This window comes from Phodopus roborovskii, unplaced genomic scaffold (genome assembly GCF_943737965.1).
Source record: "Phodopus roborovskii unplaced genomic scaffold, PHOROB, whole genome shotgun sequence".
Classification (NCBI taxonomy): Eukaryota; Metazoa; Chordata; class Mammalia; order Rodentia; family Cricetidae; genus Phodopus; species Phodopus roborovskii.
The window spans coordinates 22,646,781-22,667,129 of record NW_026126514.1 but is presented as its reverse complement, the minus strand read 5'-3'; the positions used below and the strand labels follow the sequence as shown (position 1 = coordinate 22,667,129).

The following is a 20,349-nucleotide window of genomic DNA, read 5'->3' as shown; positions in this document are numbered from 1 at the left end:
CAATTATTTTTAATGCAGTCATATATGTATATATGTATTCCTAAATGTACCCTGCTCAATCTATATAAAGTTACTTGTATGCATATTTTCAGAGCTGACTATTGGGCACTGAACAATTAACTGCTATCCCTTCCAATTAGTATTCTTCTCTGGGGAATACGTCCTGTCCTACTCCAGCCTTCCTTAGTTGCCTGTAGTCCTTTGTGTTGTGTTGAAGTTTCAGGGGCTTCATCCACTCTGTCATGCCCATTGACTCGAGGCTGATATGAAAAAGGTAATAGAATGTAGTAGAATAAGACTAAAATTAAGATTGAAAAGCTGCTTTGAAAAAAATTTTATTATATCTTTATGCAACGAGCAAGTTACAGATGTGATAACGTTTTACTATGATTTCTAGTGGCTTTCATGGTATGTGTGTGTGGGGGAGGGATAAGAAGGAAGGAGGAAGAGGAAGAAGGATTGAAAGAGAATGAGAGAAGGAAGGGAGGGCGGAGAAAGAGATATCATTTTCTGTATTTCTTACCAATTACCTCTCATTTCCAATAGGCAGCAAGTATTTCCCTTCCTCTCTTCCTTTCTTCCCCTTCCTTCTTTTTCTTCCCTATGAACATTCTTCCCTCATTTTACTTTATACATTAGTCAGTATAGTACCACCTTATTCTTGTGCAGCTTAGTGGGTAAAACAAAGCTGCCATATCTGAAAAGGTCATGGTATTTCATCATTACCATCAACACACTTAAATGTATAGAATGGGCAGCTACAAAAACAGTGTCATGTGATTTATTAAGAGCTCATGACCTCTGATCTGCCCAGGATAGTGTTTAATAAATATTTCTTTGTGTTTGCTCAGGTTAAATGGTTTGGAAGAGCTATAATTAGAATGAGTGACTAAGTGTATGGCAAATGGTATGAACCAGAATCAAAGTAGCTGGATCCCAGGAGAGTCATTGGAACCAGAGATCCTCCTTACTTGATTGCTGCAAGCTGTAAATTCCCAGTCAATTCTTTGAACTCACAGATCTGGAAAGTGATGGGCCATTTGAGAAAAAAAAAAAAAAAAAAAAAACCTCCATCTCTCTACAAATTACATAATGCTAAACCCATGTCATTAATGATTCCTCCCCCCTGCCTCTATTAGATTTCAAAGTTCAGTACACATTCAAATTATTCAATTTTGATATCACTTTTATGATCAAATGTCCTACTTTTGAAATGGAAAGCTCAGTTGGCCATGTTCCCTGTTAAGTTTAAGAAGCTTTTATCATTTAAATAAATTAAACCTTCCAGCAGGTTCTTCAGAACACAATGAAGCACAGCGGAGAAAAGCTTAAAGGAAATAAACCTCTTTGCTGATACAGTGCAGGCTGTTACACATGCCTCCAATACCATGTAGCAAGAAGTGTAGCCTGATGCCTCCAGTAATGTGTAGGGAGAAGTGTAGCCTGATGCCTAGGTTTCTGTTTATAATTTTGTCTTTATTTTTTGTGGTATTCTGTAGCAATTTGATTTACTATTGACAAAAGATGGCCCTAGAGTACATCAAGTACAAGGCTATTAATACTGAGGAGAAATTAAAAAAAAATTATCCATTTTAATACTATATTTATAATGATAGATTTACATTTTTCTTCATTATCTGAAAAATAATGATCTCTCTGTGGGTCTTTTACTGCTGGTTTTCTGAAGTTAAAAAGCATTATTTCAATGCAATGTTTATGTGAAATTAATCTATGTAGTTTATATCAAATTATTAGGATACTGTTTCCTTTCTGTAAATACATGCCCATGAAAGGTTCAAAAGCATTATAAGAAATCTTATTATTTGCAGGTTTTCTCTGTGGCCAAAAAGTAGCAGTCAGAACTACTTTAGCCAAACAATACACATTACATATAAAGGGTTTTACTAAATAAAATCTGTACATTTTTCTGTTGTGCTATTTACTTGAAACATTTCACTACTGAATAAAAATGTCAAGATAAATATTTCCATCAAAAGAAGTACTCAATAGAGTTGTTAATTAAAGGATGTTGTAATGGTTGTATAGAATAATTACCATAGAAATGTAGGCTCATCAAGTTACCTTGAAACTATGAGAATTTAGAGGGACTATTTGTAATGTGTAGCATTTTTTTAATGCAGTGAGTTACTTAGTAAGGCATCCCTGATACTCTATTTTCTTGTTTCTCAGATAATGCATTATTTTTTGCGTAAGACAAATCAAAACAACAATTGTTCTTTGCATTGAGATGTGAACTGACTTATGGTAGAGCCAAGTAGATGACCTTGTAAACTTAAATTCATTTTTTTCCTTTTTATGGACAGCTTTACATTTCTGTGTCTATATTATCTTTTACGATGGAAATAGAACATTATTATAAGCTGGGAATTAAGCTCAAAATTGATCTCCCTGTAGCCATTCTGAATGAAGGGCCTTCACAAATGCATTTGTGAGTCAATTTTGAATTGACTCTACCTACTTTGTGGTCCAGATGTTAAGGATGATTCAGTAGTAGCTAGCTTCAACTGAGGAGATATAGTTATAAACAATAAAATACCCAGAATTCATATGTGCAGCTATCCTATCATGTCTGAAGACACTGTCTCACTGCGCACATCTTGTTTCCTGGGCTCTAACAAATTTCTTCTTCTGTACCTTTCCCTGAATGTTGGGATAGGGGTTGTGTTGTGATGTATCAAGTGGGGTTGAACACCCCAAAGACGATTCTCTACGGTTTAGACAGTGTACATTGCTACATTGGTTTCTGCATGTTGTGAAAACAAGTCTCTTTGAAGAGGAGTAATCTTACCTGAAATCACCCAAGGCTGCACTCCCATATGACGTGTCATATGTAATTAATGACTGCTGTGAGGGAGTTTCAGAATTCTCCAGAAACAAGGCCCCTGATAGGTATCCAACTCCATGTGGTCAGTACTAAACATGTATATACCAATGAACAACACTTACTGAACTCAGTAGAATATATACGCATATGTGTGTGTGTGTGTGTGTGTGTGTGTGTGTGTGTGTAATAATAACAAATAAGAAGATGTCTTTTGATGGAGGGTAGAGTAAAGGAAGTCTACTGGCTTTGCCTTTGAGAAACAGGTAAGTCTGGACATCTTCGTATTGAGGAGTGATAGAAGTGTCCCACAAGTGATGTCCTGGCTTTAAATACATAGATATGTTAGGCAATTGATCAAATGCAAGGACCTTGCTAGTATTGAAGTTTTAGGATATATGCTTTGTGCGCAGAATCTTACAACCTTCTTTTACCTGTCTACTTTCACTGAGCTCAAGACTGAGCTGCTTAGGGTCAGATGGCCAAATCTATTTCAGTACCTCAGGCTTGTGTTTGTGGTATGGAAGGCGTGTGGTCACTACTCAAGGTATTGGCTATGCTTTGTTGCTCATTTCCCCTATGTGTGGCTTACTTAAGAGTCTGAACATCCCTGGTAGCAGATATTCCACACAATACACTATCTCATCCTTCCTCAAGCACTGCTTTCTCAGCATCAGGAGACATGCTGTCACTTCCTTCCTTCCTCCCTCCCTTCCTTCTTCCCTCCCTCCCTCCCTCCCTTTCTTTCTTCCTTCTTTCCCTCTCCCTCCCCCTCCCCCTCCCCTCAACATGGTGTCCTGCTGCTCTGTCAAATCTAGATGAGAAGTCAGGGCCAATCATGATGTTCCAGTTCCCCCAAACATAGGAAGCTTAGTATATCTGATACATTCCCTCACTGTCTGCAGTCAGGGGATAAAGGAAGAGCAGTGGTGTGCAGTACAGGAATCTGCTACCCAACATCCCAAACTCCAGTTCTTCCTCTTTCCAAATTCCCTTTACTTTCTTGGCAGCAGCCTATGCTAATCCAATTCTGCTTCATTTGTCTCCTGATGCACACAGAATGTCTGGCCCTCTACCAGGCCCCCTTTGTGCTAGGTATTTCGGTATTTGGAGCCTTTGTTCTCAATTTAATATTAGCGATCTGAATACTGTCTATTTGCTTCAGGGGTGAGTGTGAGCAGCTTTTGGTCTATAAAGCTAGAAAAACATTTTTATTGATATTTTTCAAAGGTATGTTGCAATCCTAAAGATCCTAAATCATTCAACATCTTGAACTTGGGAAGCACACAATAATTGTGTTCATTTGTTAGCTATTACATTGAAAATATTTAAAATATATACATGTATATGTATATGTATGTATGTATGTATTTATGCATGTATGCATGTATTCCTGAGTTCAGGTGCCCATAATTCTCAATCACCAGAGATACCAAGCCTGTGGATTTTATAAATGGTGAGGAACGTGGATTACAGGGACGCCAAGTAGAGTCACAAAAATACAAGATTCTATGTTAAAATAAAATTCCATATGAATCCAGATACTTCTCAATGTGCCCCATTCAGGTTAACAATGTGTGATTTTTTTAGTAGGACCCACATATTGTGTGCTTGTCCTGTGTTGTCTGACCTTCCTGTGTGTCAAGGACTTGCTCTTCTCCATTGAGATTTAAAATGAATTCCCTTTCCTCTAATGTCAAGGATCACACTAAGCTCTATCTGCTCCAGGCTAAGTAATTACCTATTTAAAATAGTGACTTGGGATGAGTTAGATGGGGATATGGAGAGTCATTTATACCAGGCTCCTTCTGTCAGCTCATGGGAACAATACGAGTAGATGAAAATAGTATCTGAGTTTTCCATATTGGTGTCTGTCTGATCCCAAAGGATGTTAATGCCCTAAGGCTTGGGGCATACTCTCTTTCTGTAGGAAGGATAAGAAGTGTGTCAAACCTTGGGAAGATTTATAATTAAACTGCTGTAGCTGTGATGTTAGACTTTGTGATTAGTGTTACATCTGTTACAAAGACCCAATTTCATAAGGAAAACATATGGCAGCCTTTCCATGAAATTATTGTGTTTATAGTATTTATTTATGTTAAGTTACAAGTTACTAGCACTTGACAGGCTAACTTTAGAGGACCAGTCTCTATTTAGAAAATGTGCCGTGGCATAGAAGGAGTGTTACTGCCTACTTGATCTTTGACTTCTCTGATGGCATCAGTCATCATTAATATTTCTTTCTGGACTATATGTTACTCCTGGGAGTTGATGAACCCATAGAAGGTGATACAAATGTTTACAAGTAGGAGGCATTTTGAGTTCAAGGGAGAGAAACAACATATTTGAGGGTCTGCTAGAAGTTGGGAATATGCGTTGTTACTCTAGACAACACTGTGGAGATAGTGAAAGAGAGAAGTAATTTTGTTTGGGTTGTAAAATTTATTTGATTCTGAAAGTATTTCATTTGATGAGACTCTTCTTAATTTTCCTCACAGATTTACATTGTTTTTTCAGGAATCTGAGGGAAAAACAAATACTAAGTTAACTTCTAACTAGAAATGTACTTGATAATGTCTCATATAGCTAATAATTTTATTACCTTTTATACTGTCACCACAATCTCTCCTCAACATTTTCAAGATTTTATTTATTGAGGGATGCCCACCTAGCATCACACATACTATATATTGAATTTCATATTTAAAATATTAAGAGTCTCAAGATTTGAAATTCCATACCCATCAAAATTATCACACGAGCAAAATTCTTTTTTTAATTTTTTTATCTTCAAAGTATTTTTTAAATTAGTTTTTATTTAAATTAAGAAGAATCTTATTTTACATACTAATCCAAATTCCTTCCCCTGCCATCCTCCCGTTCCCCCCATCTCCCCCCATCCCACCCTCTATCCACTCCTCAGGAAGGGTGAGGCCTCCCATGGGGACTCAATGCTTGTCACATGATTTGGGCAGGACCTTGGCCCTCCCCCATGTATCTGGTCTGAGAGAGTATCTCTCTAAAGGGAATGGGTTCCCAATGTCCATTCCTGCTCTAGGGATAAACACAGGTTCCACTGCCAGAGGCCCCCAACTGACATCCATATTCAGGGGGCCTGCCTTGGTCCTATGCTGGTTCCCCAGCTGTCAGACTGGGGTCTGTGAGTTCCCACTTGTTCAGGTCAGCTGTTTCTGTGAGTTTCCCCAACATGGTCTGACCCCTTTATGAACAAAATTCTTATGCTAGAATATTTTGGGCATTTTCTGAGGTGATCTACTTAGCAGCAACTTTAAGGATGTGTGCTAATTGACACTTATTTCTTAGAAATTTTTCAACACAGATTCTTGTTCTGCATTTGTAGACACCACAAGGAAAGGTACTCACTCTCCACCCTCTGCCATGCATCCTGGTTATATCACCCGAGAACTTGGTGCCTTTTCAGTGCTTACAAAGCCTGGGGCTCCTGCTTTCTTATTCATAAATAGAGGATAATATTAAAAATGGTTTTGAAACATGTTTAGATGAAAAACCATACCAATTAAATTTAAGGAATACATGTTAGCATACACACAAATGCACATACACTCATATATGTGTATGTATATCCTTTGCAATGGAGTCATGAAGTACTTTTACAGTGGTGTGTCAACTGTTTTCCTCCTCTGATCTGGAAGAGAGTGGTCAATGCTCCTGTGTTAGATTTTGGTTATATTAGATTGTTATGTGGTATCTGAATAACTTCTCCCATAGGAAAAGGGTGTGTGGTGTGTGAAGATGTGTTCTATGTGTGACATGTGCAGATGTTTTCTGTATGTAGTGTGTGCAGATGTTCTCTGTGTGTGATATGTGCAGATGTTTTCTATGTGTGGTGTGTGCTGATGTTTTGTATCTGTGGTATGTGCCGATGTTTTCTGTGTGTGGTACATGAAGATGCTTTCTGTAGGTGGTGTGCTCTGATGTTTTTTTGTGTGGCACATGCAGATGTTTTGTGTGTGTAGTGTGTGCTGATATTTTCTGTGTGTGGTGTGTGCTGTTGTTTTCTGTATGTGGTGTGTGCAGATGTTTTCTGCGTGTGATACATGCAGATGTTTCCTGTGTATGGTGTGTTTGGATGTTTTCTGTATGTGGCACATGCAGATGTTTCCTGTGGGTGATGTGTGCTGATGTTTTCTGTGTGGAGCAAAGCACACTCAGCTTAGTATTACTTGAGTGTAAAGTCATCTGCTTCTGTAACCATGGTTTAATCATCTCTCTCATTCTCCAGATCATCTTCCGTAAAATCAGTGACGTGAAGAAGGAGGAGGAAGAGCGACTGCGGCAGAAGAATGAGGTTACTCTCAGCATCCCTGTGGACCACCCAGTGAGGAAGCTCTTCCAGAAGTTCAAGCAGCAAAAGGAGCTGAGGAACCAGGGCTCGGCGCAGAGCGACCCTGAAAGGAGCCAGCTTCAGGTAGAGAGCCGCCCTTTGCAGAACGGAGCCTCCATCACAGGTACCAGTGTGGTCACCGTGTCACAGATTACCCCCATCCAGACATCTCTGGCCTATGTGAAAACCAGTGAGTCCCTTAAGCAGAACAACCGTGATGCCATGGAAATGAAGCCCAATGGTGGTGCCGAACAGAAATGTCTGAAAGTCAACAGCCCCATCAGAATGAAAAATGGAAATGGGAAAGGGTGGCTGAGGCTGAAGAACAGCATGGGGGCTCACGAGGAGAAAAAGGAAGACTGGAACAATGTCACCAAAGCTGAGTCAATGGGGCTGTTGTCGGAGGACCCCAAAGGCAGTGACTCAGAGAACAGTGTGACCAAGAACCCGTTAAGGAAAACAGATTCTTGTGACAGCGGGATTACAAAAAGTGACCTTCGTTTGGATAAAGCCGGGGAGGCCCGGAGTCCTCTAGAACACAGCCCTATCCAGGCTGATGCCAAGCATCCTTTTTACCCCATCCCTGAGCAGGCCTTACAAACCACACTGCAGGAAGTAAAACATGAACTCAAAGAGGACATCCAGCTGCTGAGCTGCAGAATGACTGCCCTGGAAAAGCAGGTGGCAGAAATTTTAAAACTACTCTCAGAGAAAAGTATACCCCAGACCTCCTCTCCAAAACCCCAAATGCCACTCCAAGTACCTCCCCAAATACCGTGTCAGGATATTTTTAGTGTCTCAAGGCCGGAGTCACCTGAATCTGACAAAGATGAAATCAACTTTTAATATATAAATATATATACATATATATTTGTCAATATATTTAAAATGGTATATACATCTATATACATATGTGTGTATATATAGTATATACATATATATTTTCACTTGCTTTCAATATGATGAACACGAATATGGATTTTGATATGTACATATTGCATGTCCAGCTGGATTCTGGCCTGCCAAAGATGATTATTCAAAACATAGATATTGCTTGTATATTATGCAGTTGACTGCATGCACACTTTACATTTATTTACAACCTCTATTCTGTAATAAAAAAAGTATGAATTTTGTTAACTAAGGCAATGTAATCTTTGAAGAATCAGGGTCCAACCTGCCAATGTTGCCATGACAAACTTGATCTCAGGCTGAGTATATCGAGCTGTCATTTCCTCACTCTTCTGTTTAGTTAAAATTACAGATTAATGTCAAGGGAGAGTTCAGCTTCCGAAGCCGTCAGACCATTTTATGATCTCATGCCATAGAGTATTTTTCTGTAACTTAGTGTTAGGTTCTTTTTCCTTACAGGCAATGTTTGCTCCATTGAAATGACTGTGTCTTTGCCTACATCTGATGCCGGTGTCAGATACCGAGATCTTATTGCTATGGGTTTTGTGCATGAACTGCATTTCCACTCAATGATACCTCTACTTTTTAGCATTGTATTAGATAGTAATCATTAGCTCTTATGTAAAGAATTCCCTGCTCCCTCCGTCTTGGAGAACAACTGTCATTTTGGGAGCTGACATTATCAACACCATAAATACTCAATTGTTAATATAGTGTATATTATTATAGAAACACTGCACCACAGGGTATAAGAGCCTTTTAACAATGTGTTAGATATGCTGATTGTCCAAAGGCAGTGAATGTTCTACATTTATATTTCCATAGCTTGTTCAATGGGGGTGTTGAAAGGCTCTTAGCAAAGATACATATCAAAATTTTAACTAATGATATAATTTTTAAAGAAGAACATAAGCAATTAGACATGTTTTAATTGCATATCCGTGGCTTAGAAAGAATGAAATATAGGTATAGAAATACTAACACATTATTTTTATTGTTTGAAGAGGTGACACATGAGTTGTGGTTAGCTTACAAAATAACCAACCTAGAAGACAACAATAAGTTGCTTTATTCAGAAAGCTGCTTTCCTATGACTTTATTCTGGGTATAAATTTCCCTAAGCTTTGGCACACAGTAGCATTAATGGCCTTCTGTTGGGTTGATACAATAGACCGTTATGACTCAGGCAGATCCACTCAAAAGGATTATGGAGCTGAATGTTGTAGTCTTTTGGGTAACAATTCCTCTTCTGAGAAAGTGCCTATTGTCAACCAAAACAGATATTTAGGCCCTCAGAAATGAAATGCATACCCATCTTGAGAACCCGTGGAAGCTGTTTCTTATGAAACCAGAATGTTTTCTGAAGTTCTTTCTGGGGGGTTGCTTTTCCAGTTGGGGCAGGCATAACGTTTAATATCGAGACTAAGGAAGCTACTGTTTGCATTAATCTGAAAATGTATGCCAACCACTTATGTATTGCTAAGCTACAAATATACATGCATTATATATACCTATATATACAGGTGAATATACAAAAGATGGTGACAAAATCAAGGAAAATAATTTGCTCTTTTATATATAATTTTATGTGTTTTCTATCTCCTAGTCTCTCTAAAATTATAGAGAGAAGAGCTTCCATAGTCACACTGGAGAAATACAAAGCAGTAATCCTTTTTAAAGTTCTTCCCATGTTCCTAAAGTGTGCCTCTTTGTCCTAGGACTTCTGGAATGTGTATTAGGTACAGTGGGTTATGATTGCTTTCCTTTCCATTACTCAAAATGGACATTTCCAGGGCTATATATCTCTATATTCTGCTAAGATACCTACCTGACCCACAGAAAAAAGGAAATGAAATTACAGAATCAGCCTTAAAATTGAGGTTTGGGGAGCCTGTCTGTTTTCACTTTCATACTGTGGAAGATACCTTGTCCTTCTAAGACTTACTGAGTTTCAGAGTGTTTTCTTATTTGTTTAAGTCAACTGTGACAAATACCTTTAAAGTTGAATGGGTGATTAAAAAAAACAAGAGCGTGGAAATCATTGTTATGACTTTAGCTGCATTCAAAACTAACAGCTGGTGTCAAGCTGTGAAAGGGTCACTGATGCAGGGAACTGATTTGAAGTGTAATGCATGCCTTTTTATATTAGGCTTACAAACCTTTGCCAGGATCTGACATTGACTCAGACAGTTTTAGCTCACAACCAACAAAATTAACCATAATGATATTTCTATCTAAACACACGTTCCCATAGGTGGGAAAGAAACATAATGGTTTTGAACTACACTAGGCCATCAATAGGGAGGGAAAGTATCAATTGCTTATTTGATTGGTGCAGCTCCCACAGTATTCTTTTCCAGACCCTTGTCCTTTGCATGCATGACACGATGTGGTGCTGAATACTCTCTGCACATATTCAGCAAACATTGTATATAGTCTTATGTTTCCAGATTTTAAAATTCTTCACAGTAGAATTTAGTCAGATGTTAACAAAGGGTGAATGCTTGCTTGCACACATGTGATAATGATACAATCACAATCTGTGTAGCCTCAACCAGCACACAGACAGTACAGACTCATTGCGGGACCAGATGACTGCATGTTTTATTCCTACACTGTATAGGTGCTCTTCGTGCATCCAGAATTTTTTTTTGTTATTGTTATACTTCAGAACAATGTACTAATAGGACTAAGTGGATATGTATTTGAAATGCAAACATTTTGCAAAGCAACTTATACATCTTTAACTCTGTTATGATACTATGAATATGTAAGATGAGACACTGTTTTGAGCAGGTGATTGTGACATGATAGCAAAAGTCCAATGTAAACAGAATTGTAACCTTTACATCAGAGCCAGAAGGTTTGCTGGCCTGTATCAGGATAATATTGCACTAAATCTGATTTGATAGACAGAAGAGCTCTAAATAAAGGGCAAATAGAAACCCCAAAGGTAGAAAATAACATCAAAGCTCCCAGTGTCTCCCATATATATGAGTGACTTTGAAATAGTTCAGGAGTAGTGGTTGAATTCACACCTTAACTTTATTCTTTAAAGGAAACCTTTTACTACAACCCTGGTCGCATCTCGCATTGGGTACAAGGCTACAAAATGTCCTGAATATTAAGAAAAGTAACTACAACTTTGCATAGATCAGAGGACAGAGGGCATGAAAATGTGAGTTTTTAAATGGCTCCAGAACAAAGACCTTAGTGGTACCCAGTACTTTAATAGGAATGTTAAATATAACAGCAAACTAAAGTGAAATTTTGAAAATTAACCTAATTGGAATCCAAATACATGTCACATGGAATTTAAGGAGATATTGCTTAACTGTGAGGTCCAGGAAACTGTGGAATTCTTTTGGAAAAACCTGTTGGGTTTTTTTTTTTTTTTTTTTTTTTTTTTTGTTTTGTTTTGTGGTTTTGTAAGTTAATCTTCAAAGAAATGACTGGAATTGTGAAATTGTCCTTTTTAAAATTTTTGAGATTATAATTTAATTACAATATTTCCCCTTCCTTTTCCTCCCTCCAAACCCTTCCATACGTCCCTCCATACTTTCTCTCCTTCAAATTATGGCTTTTCTTTTCACTAACTTAGTTATTGCTGAATTTTGTTACCGTATATCATTTCTCTTTTTAAAGTTATTTTCTGAGTCTTTCCCCCGCCTAAAGTTTCATGCAGAGGTTGAGAAAATATGTCTAGAGCTACCACACACAAACACCTCAAAAATGAGTATTTTCTTGGGTAAGTGCTGTACTTTGATATCTCTCTTAGATGTGAGTATTGCTCCTGGAATTCTGTCTGGAAGTGGGGAGAAGAAAGTATACTTAGATTTTACACATCATTAAGTGCCATGCAGGATTCTGATTTTAGCTCTGTCAATCTAGCAAAGCTTATGTAGTCATCTGTCTTAGCATGTTGTGTTCCTATCTCCATTTTCAAATAATCAGTACTAAAGCAAAAACTCGAACTACTCCCATGTTTTATGAAGCTGTTATTAGGTCAAGGGGTAGTAGGTTTTCTTCCAAGGGAAAACCACATAGGCCATTTGAAAGGCACTAAAACCTGCTCAGGTTTTATGTCCTTAGTTACAGTGTTTTAATTAGGAAATTGATGGGATTGTTGTTGTTAGAATTAAAAAAAAAAATCTGTGTATATTACATAAACACTTGATTTTTGAACATAAGGCTCATTTTGTTAGTGTTTTCTCATTCTGCAAAGAAGCCTTTGTCCTCAGGGCTCCTCATAAAGTCTTATTGCTGTATTTGCTGTACTGGTTCAGTGTAAGACAATAACAAGAGCACTAAGCACAAAGGGGACTTTTTTTGTTTTTTTTTTTTACTTCAACGGAAAAAACACTTATGTTGAGATCTCTTACTGAATTTTCCTAGGATTCTCACCTTACTTCAATTTAAAAATGTGCTTAATAGACTTTACTAAGAATATTTTGAAATACACATAGATAACAAGCATAAAAAATAATTAGCTTTAAATGACTTTAAAAATTAAGAATTAGAGTCAAGGGGGTTTAAGGGATGGTCAGTCATTGGTCCAACCTCTTTGCTATCTACAGCAATCCTCTATTTATTTACTAAGTGATTAGTAATATTTATACTTTTATCTATTAGTATTAGTCCTGTGGCATTACAACTAACTGTTGCCTTTCATACAAATACATATTTTCAATCAGTTTGCTTTGAGTGTTAACTTATGCACGCAGCCTGGGTGCTTTAGCGGCTTACATAAGAAAACCATTGCAATTGCAAAAGGACAGCTATCTGTTTTAGAGCTGATACAGATTGCTTTAACATTAAAGAAAATCTTATCCTGGACCAGGAAAACAAAGCAAGAACTAATGTTGATCAGAGTCACACAATCAGAACAGACATGTGGATTAAAATGCTAAATAAGTTACAAAGCTAGGATATATGCATGTGTGAGAGTCCAGATCAGGATTTACATATCCATGTTTGGGATAAAAAATAGTGCACAGTGGAGGCTGTCTTTCAGGTGCTTGTGCATTTTATCGTGGTCATTGCCATTGCTGACAGGTACATTCTAGTCAACTCCAGAGAGTGTATACATATTTAAAAAAGAAAAATAGTTGCTTTCCTATTGTCCAATGATCGGCTTATGTTTACTTTTTTTTTTTTCTGTAAACCTACATGCAGTCCTCTTAATGAGTAGGCTTGTTAAGTCTAGATTTACTACTAATTGCAAAAGGAAAAACAAAAAATCCCAACCCCAAAACCAAGAAGTTCACAGAGAAAAATAAGAGGACTTGAGAACCAGAAGGAATGCATTAATACACCTGTATTTTCCTGACTGGAACACCCCCTTGAAAGGTAAGAGGACAATGTACATGGTGCATCATAAATCTTAAAGAGTTTTTAAACATTTTGATAATCTCAATTACTAAACTTGGCTCAACTGTAGGAACTGAGCATTAAATAAATGCAGATACCCATGCTGAATAGATTTTTCTTTACTATTAGTTCTTTCTTCTAAGCAAAGAACCTACCCATGAGCTGTTTTAAGTTCCCATAAATAAATTGTGGAAAATGCAGTTTTAACAATGAAGTTCCAGATTCACCCTTCTTTAGTGGACTGCATGTCATTGATTTCCATATCTCTCCATTCTAAAATTTAGATCTTCAGTAATGTTTTCACAGATTTTACTTGTTTTGAAAGATTTATCATTCATAGTCCAATAATAGTAGTTGTAGTCCTTTTTCTTAATCACTATTCACTTCTTTGTTTTTTCTGTGCTAAAACATAAATTAAGTTTTCCCACATTGGTAGTTTCTTTCTTTCTTTCTTTTTTTTTTTTTTTTTTTGTTTTGTTTTGTTTTTTCTTTTCAATATTCTGGACTTGATTGAATTTTTCTCATTTAGGTCTAGGATGAGACACTCAGATGTTAAATCAACTGACTTTTAAAAATTAGGACAAAATACTATCTCTAAGTTTTAAATATTTTTAATAACAAGTTAATTGGTTGAATAGGGATATCTAATTATATTCAATGCATCAATGTGTTAAGCAGTGCCCTTGTAAATTGTGATTAATAGCTTTAATTTTCAAAGTATTTTATGCTCAATAGATGCTTCCTAGCCATCTGGGAAGGGACATGTCCAGAGGTATTGAAACAAGATGGAATTCTCCCACACTATCATTTTATTTTTTATACTTCAAAAACACTCAGGTAGGCAAAGATACACACACACACACACACACACACACACACACACACACACAGAGAGAGAGAGAGAGAGAGAGAGACAGAGAGAGAGACAGAGAGACACACAAAGAGAGAACATTATTTCCTTGCTTGTTATCTTTAGACTACTAAAATTGATTGAATTCAATAATGAAGTTTGGCATGTTGTGAATCTGGATAAAGAGAGAATAGGTTAGTCCATACGTGTTGACATGGCAGTAGAAGTTATAGTTGGCTCTATAGTCTCCTTAAAATGCTTAGTCATGTTATGTAGGGAATCAGAATTTTTTTAAGTACCTACCATGTGTCATATATCCTAAGAATACTAGTATGCTTTCTAACTTAAGTTCAGTCTCTTGCTTCTTAATACAAGGTTATTTGCATGCTTTATGAGGGGCAGGGTCACTGAGGACTTGAACATTGAAGCAGAAATAGAACAGGCTAGCTGAGATAAGTCAAATCCATGTGCTTCTTTCCCTTTAGATGTAAGAATGAGTGTCAATTAGGCCCATATATACTGAGTATGCACTGCACTAATCAATGTATTTAAATAATCATAATTAATTCTGGAAATTAAGAATCTTAAGTAGGATTGAAGTAACCAATTAATAACCAATAAATCAGTAAAGCTGATATTCTATATTACAGGCAGTTGGATCTTAGAAAAATTTCTTCCTGCATTTCCCAGAACATGTACAATCAAAGAGTCTCCGAATAAAAATAATTTTTTATAAAACTATGTCCTGCAATGTAAATGCTTGACTTTCCTAGTTGTCAAAGTAAATGGCAGAGGTTGGTAACTATTGTAAAATCTGCCGTGATCTAAAAACTGAATTCCCCTTCACTTCTCCCAATAGCTGACAGGCAACAATGGGGTAAACTGGGAAATGTAGTTATAAGAGACAAATATAACATGTCACAGGTGTGTGAATTTCATGTTGTCTTTCTCAAATGAATTTTCACCTAAGAATTTTATATATATATATATATATATATATATATATATATATATATATTAATATTAGTTTTGGACTCATTATGTTTTACATAGGGTTTTCAAGCCTTTTTATTGATTATACTGGTGACCTTTTCTTGCCAAACCACTGTTAGATGCATCTTCCAAATGAGCTATTTCTGCTTAGAATGGAATCTTTTGTTCTTGTTCCCAAATTTTACACACACACACACACACACACACACTGCTTTAAAACATTAATTTTCTCTAATGAAAGAAGTTAACATCTAAATGTGATCGACTTTTTTTTTTCTATCTTTTGAGATGTTTGAAGGTAGTGTCCTGAGAAACAAAACACAGATAAGACATCTCCACCTCACAGTCTGGGAGTCTCAACCCAAATCACCTTGTGAATGACAGGGGGCAGAATAGCTATAAAGCCTAACTGGAAGGACCCCTGGGATTCTATCTGAAGCTTTTCATGGTTAGGTCACTTTCATCTTTGGCATTTCCATGTAAATGAGGTGCTAAATGTTCACTGTTAACCTGTGCAAATTGTGGCATTTGGTTAGAGAACACTGCCAAAAAGCTACAGGGTATTAGGAAGAATACAGATGCCTCTTCAATGATTCCTACTTGGGTGGTATCTTTTTTAATAGTGTTTGTTTGATTAATTTTGAGATCACATTGTTACAGTTATTGTTTTGATTTTAATGAAATATTATGAACTAGTTTGAAAACTTGTCAGTTATCTATGGCTTTTAATATGAGGGGATGATTTTCTACCTTCTTCCAAGTTTATGATTTTGGCTTCAACCCAGAAGTCCAAGTCCCTAAAGTATATGGGTTGTTGGCTTGCATTTTTGATTAGATGGTTTCCAGAAGACACATTTTTGCCAAATCACTGGCTAATGAAGAATCAGCACAGACAAGGCAAAAAAAAAAAAATTTACTCAGTGCCTGAATAAATCATACTGAATATTTACACTTAATAACTAATGAAAATAACACATTGTCAAGTATTGTATCCTTATTCTCAATTAAACCGCCTTTGATGACATGAAATTGAGACACCTCCTCCTATGGTGAGGTACTTCACCAATGAAAAAAATTGAACAACAGTATTGAAAGAGTTGGTTCCAGGCTTTCCCAACCAAATGTTATGAAAATATTCCTGATCATAGCCCAGTGGATCAAGCTAGTCAGCAAACTGTGCAAATTAGAATAATGTTTCTAAGTTTGACTGAACTGAGTCTTTAATATTGGTCTATTATATCTCATAAGAGTAAATTATTAAATAAAATGTCAATGCCCTTTATTTAAACGTCAGTCATTTAATGTATTTCATTTCCGAAAACTTAGAGGCAAGGACTGCTTTTTGACCCCTGGGGCAATGTTGCCTGCTGTGAGTCTGAGTATCTCCATTGGTGACATTATAATGTTAAGTTGGCTCAGGTTTTATAGTGGATCCGCTGGCTTTCTCTCTGCAGCAGCTTCCTTCCACGTCAAAGCTCATCACAGTTAGAGGGAAGGAAAACTCATGCTTCACCTAAGAAACTGACTTAAACTATCATTATCATAATGGATACTTCCTTCACTGGAGAAAGAGGTAGGAGTTGAGCAGTAGGTTAGAATCATTTCTATCCCAAAGCTACATGTTGTGGTAAAATTTCAGTTAAAGCTAGCAGTTGTTTCCTGCTCTTTATAGAGAAGACAATGACTTCAGGAAATGCTTGGTACTCAGACAACACTATCGAATTATACATATCTATGATATAATGAAAATTATACATTTCTTTTGACTTTATGTTCTACTGACTTTGTGTACATCAGTGGTACCATTTTGTACTCCTGACTGAACTTGCTACAGGAATTTATTTTTCAAGTTCTCAAAAATGTTTCTGTCACTGTAACCATATTTGTGGATATTAAAAATGTTTCCTAAGGGTCAACTCAGTGGAAATATTTGCTTTATGTATTGACTAAGGAAATTGGGCTTATGTATTGACTAAAGACATAGGTCAACACTTCATGGAAGATATTTTTAATATGCTAAGCAGTACTTGTCTAAAGTTTTCAAAACTTGGTTCACGCTAAGCTGATCATGTTTTCTACTTAAATCAAGACATTGCAGTGTGTAATATAGAAATTTTGTATGTACTATTGACTTATTGCTTAACTGCTTACAGGTCATGTGAAAACATCTTAAATTGGAGACTTTAGGGTCAATTTTGAAAGCAGTTGGGAGGCTTGTCACAATTTTTGCTTTATTGAAAGTTTGTTCTAAAGAAATCATTGTTTCCAAAATGAATTGGCAGGTGGAAGTTTCTAACCCAAAATAACCCTGGGTTTTAGCACAATAAACTGTATTTCATCAGGGAGGATTAACTTTGCTTTTTTTTCACACTTTATTTAAATGTGGATATTTTTTCATGATATAAAATAAAATGTGCATTTTATGGAACTTCTTTGAATTAATGAGTCTTTCTTGAAATTTTGAAATTGGACACACACACACACACACACACACACACACACACACACACACACGAAGATTCCTGTGACAAAAACACGTGGGAATAAGTTTGTGCCTTGAAGCTTTCTATTGCTGTGATAAACATATGATCAAGCAACTTGGGGAGGAAAGGGTTTGTTTCACCTTACACTTCCAGGTAGACATCTATCATGTAAACAAGGCAAGACAGGAATTCAGGGCAGGAACTGAAGCAGAAGTCATGGAGAAGTGTTGCGCATAGGCTTGCTCCCAATGGCCTGCTCAGCTTGCTTTTTTATTATGCCTTCTATGGCCATCTTCTCATTGGTAGCACCACCTACAGTGAGCTGGACCCTCTAGCATCAATCATTAAACTAGAAAATATCCTGTAAATTTACCTACAGGCCAATCTGAGGGAAGAATTTTCTCAGCTGAGGTTCCTTTTTCTCTAGTTTGTGTTGACAAAAAGTAACCAGCACAAGAAGCCTTTTGGTATTAACTTTGCCGATGCCATCTTAAACATGCACAGTATTTATATCTGTGACTGTATAAGTAAAAAAAAATTGTATCATAGCTGACATTATAATGTTATGTTCTAGTAGTACATTTTTGAATTATCAGGTCTCACTATATTATGAATAAGAGCTAATGATCTGGTCTAAGTAGACATTGTAAGTTTTTTTCTTTTTTAATTTGAAAATAAAGCTTGTTTTACTTTGGCATTTCTTAATCCTATCAATGTGTTAGTAATTCTTCTAATAATATGACAGTGTGGAAATATTTCAAGACATAATGTGGAACAAAATGATGTTCTCCTACTTCTTGTATGAAGAAAAAATTTGGCTATAATCCTTACTACAAACAGTAGCAAAATGATAGAGGAAGAGTATCACATTTAACACAATAATGTATGATGTGTCACATAAGAGCTATGTTCTGTTTCCTAGCTAAGGAAACAAGAGTTTCTGTATCATGTTTTTGGAATTGTCTACTTGGTTTATAAAGCAGCATGTTGAAAGGAAAGCTAAGGAAACCTCTGCCAAGGAAGCAGCAGGATATGGGTGGGGCACCGGAGTTAAATCCCAGTAACCCAAGAGTCAATGCTGTGATGATTACACACAAACCACAAACTAGCAGACACTGATCCCTCTACTTTTGTCCCTATTTCCTTACAACAGCCCCCAAGAATAGGATTAAAACAACTCCTGACTACATAGAACTACACCCAAGATCAGTACAGGGAGCAGTCCTCATTTAGAGAAGCTGTTTCTTGGCAGTAGATGGACATTGACACAGAGATCCACAACTGGTTAGTGTGCAGAGAGTGCTCAGATCTGAATGGGATGTCTATATTACATCCCTCCCCTCAAGGCTCAGGAACATCTATGTGGAAGAGGAGAAAGACAGATGGTAAGAGACAAAAGGTAGTATGATATTTGAAGGAAATAGTGTTTTCTAGGCACAATAGGGAAGATACACATATAAACTCTCAGCAAGTGTGATGGCATGACCTGTCCATGCTCAACCCAGACAAAATCCCAGCATGGAGGAACCCCTACCTGAATTGCTATTGACATATGATTATTACTGTGAGAGGGAAGTCTGCATTCTGTAAGTTTCCACACTGTCAGTCTTTACATTCTTGGCCTAAATTTTACCAACCAGACAAAAGGAGGGAGGGAGTGACTTCTGCAGAGCAGGAGTTCTTGCTCTGCTGCATACATATGCTCATGCCCTTTTCTTCCATGTAGTTTTCCATTGTGCTACTGGCAGGGCAAGAAGAGACACTCTGCACATAACCTGGAGTTTCAGGGTCCCCTGCCTGCAATGAGGAAAAAAGACATAGTAAGGGAAAGTGTTCAAGAATCACAATCACACGGAAAACCCCAACAAAGTGGAAGTGTGGGAAGTGAGGGTTACGAGAGACTGGCCTTTTTGGACATCACTTGAAAATAATAAACTTCGGTGTCTTTCTTTTGCTTGCTGGAGTGTACATCACTCTTCAAGTAGCTTAAAGTAGGTTGGGGACAGATCAAGTGAGATAAGAGAGTGAAAGTATCTTAAAATATAGAGCAGGCTATAGGGAGCTTTCATTGATTTTCTCAGTAGGCAAGAGTAGATTTCAGACTTACTGAGGAGGAGCCATAAATATTAATAACATGCACTGACACTCAGCCCTGAGTAAAGCTCCAAGTTCTCTCCCTGTATGCATAGAGAAAAACTGGACAAGTTCAAAGTTAGTTCAGACACAATCAATACACCCCCCCCACACACACCTTTCCCTCTTACACTTCAGACAATTCATTAAAATGTATTAACATATCAGCTACATAAAAATAGTTCTGATTTTATTAAATTAAATAGAAAAATCCCAGAGAGTGGTACTATTTTCACTCCCAGTGTTGCAATATCTTAAGAGATTCCTAAAACATACACTATAGGGTATGTGTGTTTATATAATTTGTCCTGATTTAAAACTCACAGGTACAAAATAAAATTCCAAAGTTCAAAATAAAGCACGAGAGAAAGATAGAGTGACAGTGTGTGTGTGTGTGTGT

General features: G+C 36.9%; 1 protein-coding gene across 1 annotated transcript in view; it reads left to right on the top strand.

Annotated features, from left to right (window-relative positions):
- Kcnh5 (potassium voltage-gated channel subfamily H member 5) overlaps positions 1-9,251 on the top strand; it is a 283,311-nt gene extending 274,060 nt beyond the window's left edge. Inside the window, exon 11 of the mRNA XM_051196001.1 lies at positions 7,107-9,251. Within this exon, the coding sequence (XP_051051958.1) occupies positions 7,107-8,054 (948 nt within the window). The 3' untranslated portion in view covers positions 8,055-9,251. The remainder of the gene's footprint in view (positions 1-7,106) is intronic.
- The last annotated feature ends 11,098 nt before the right edge of the window (positions 9,252-20,349 follow it).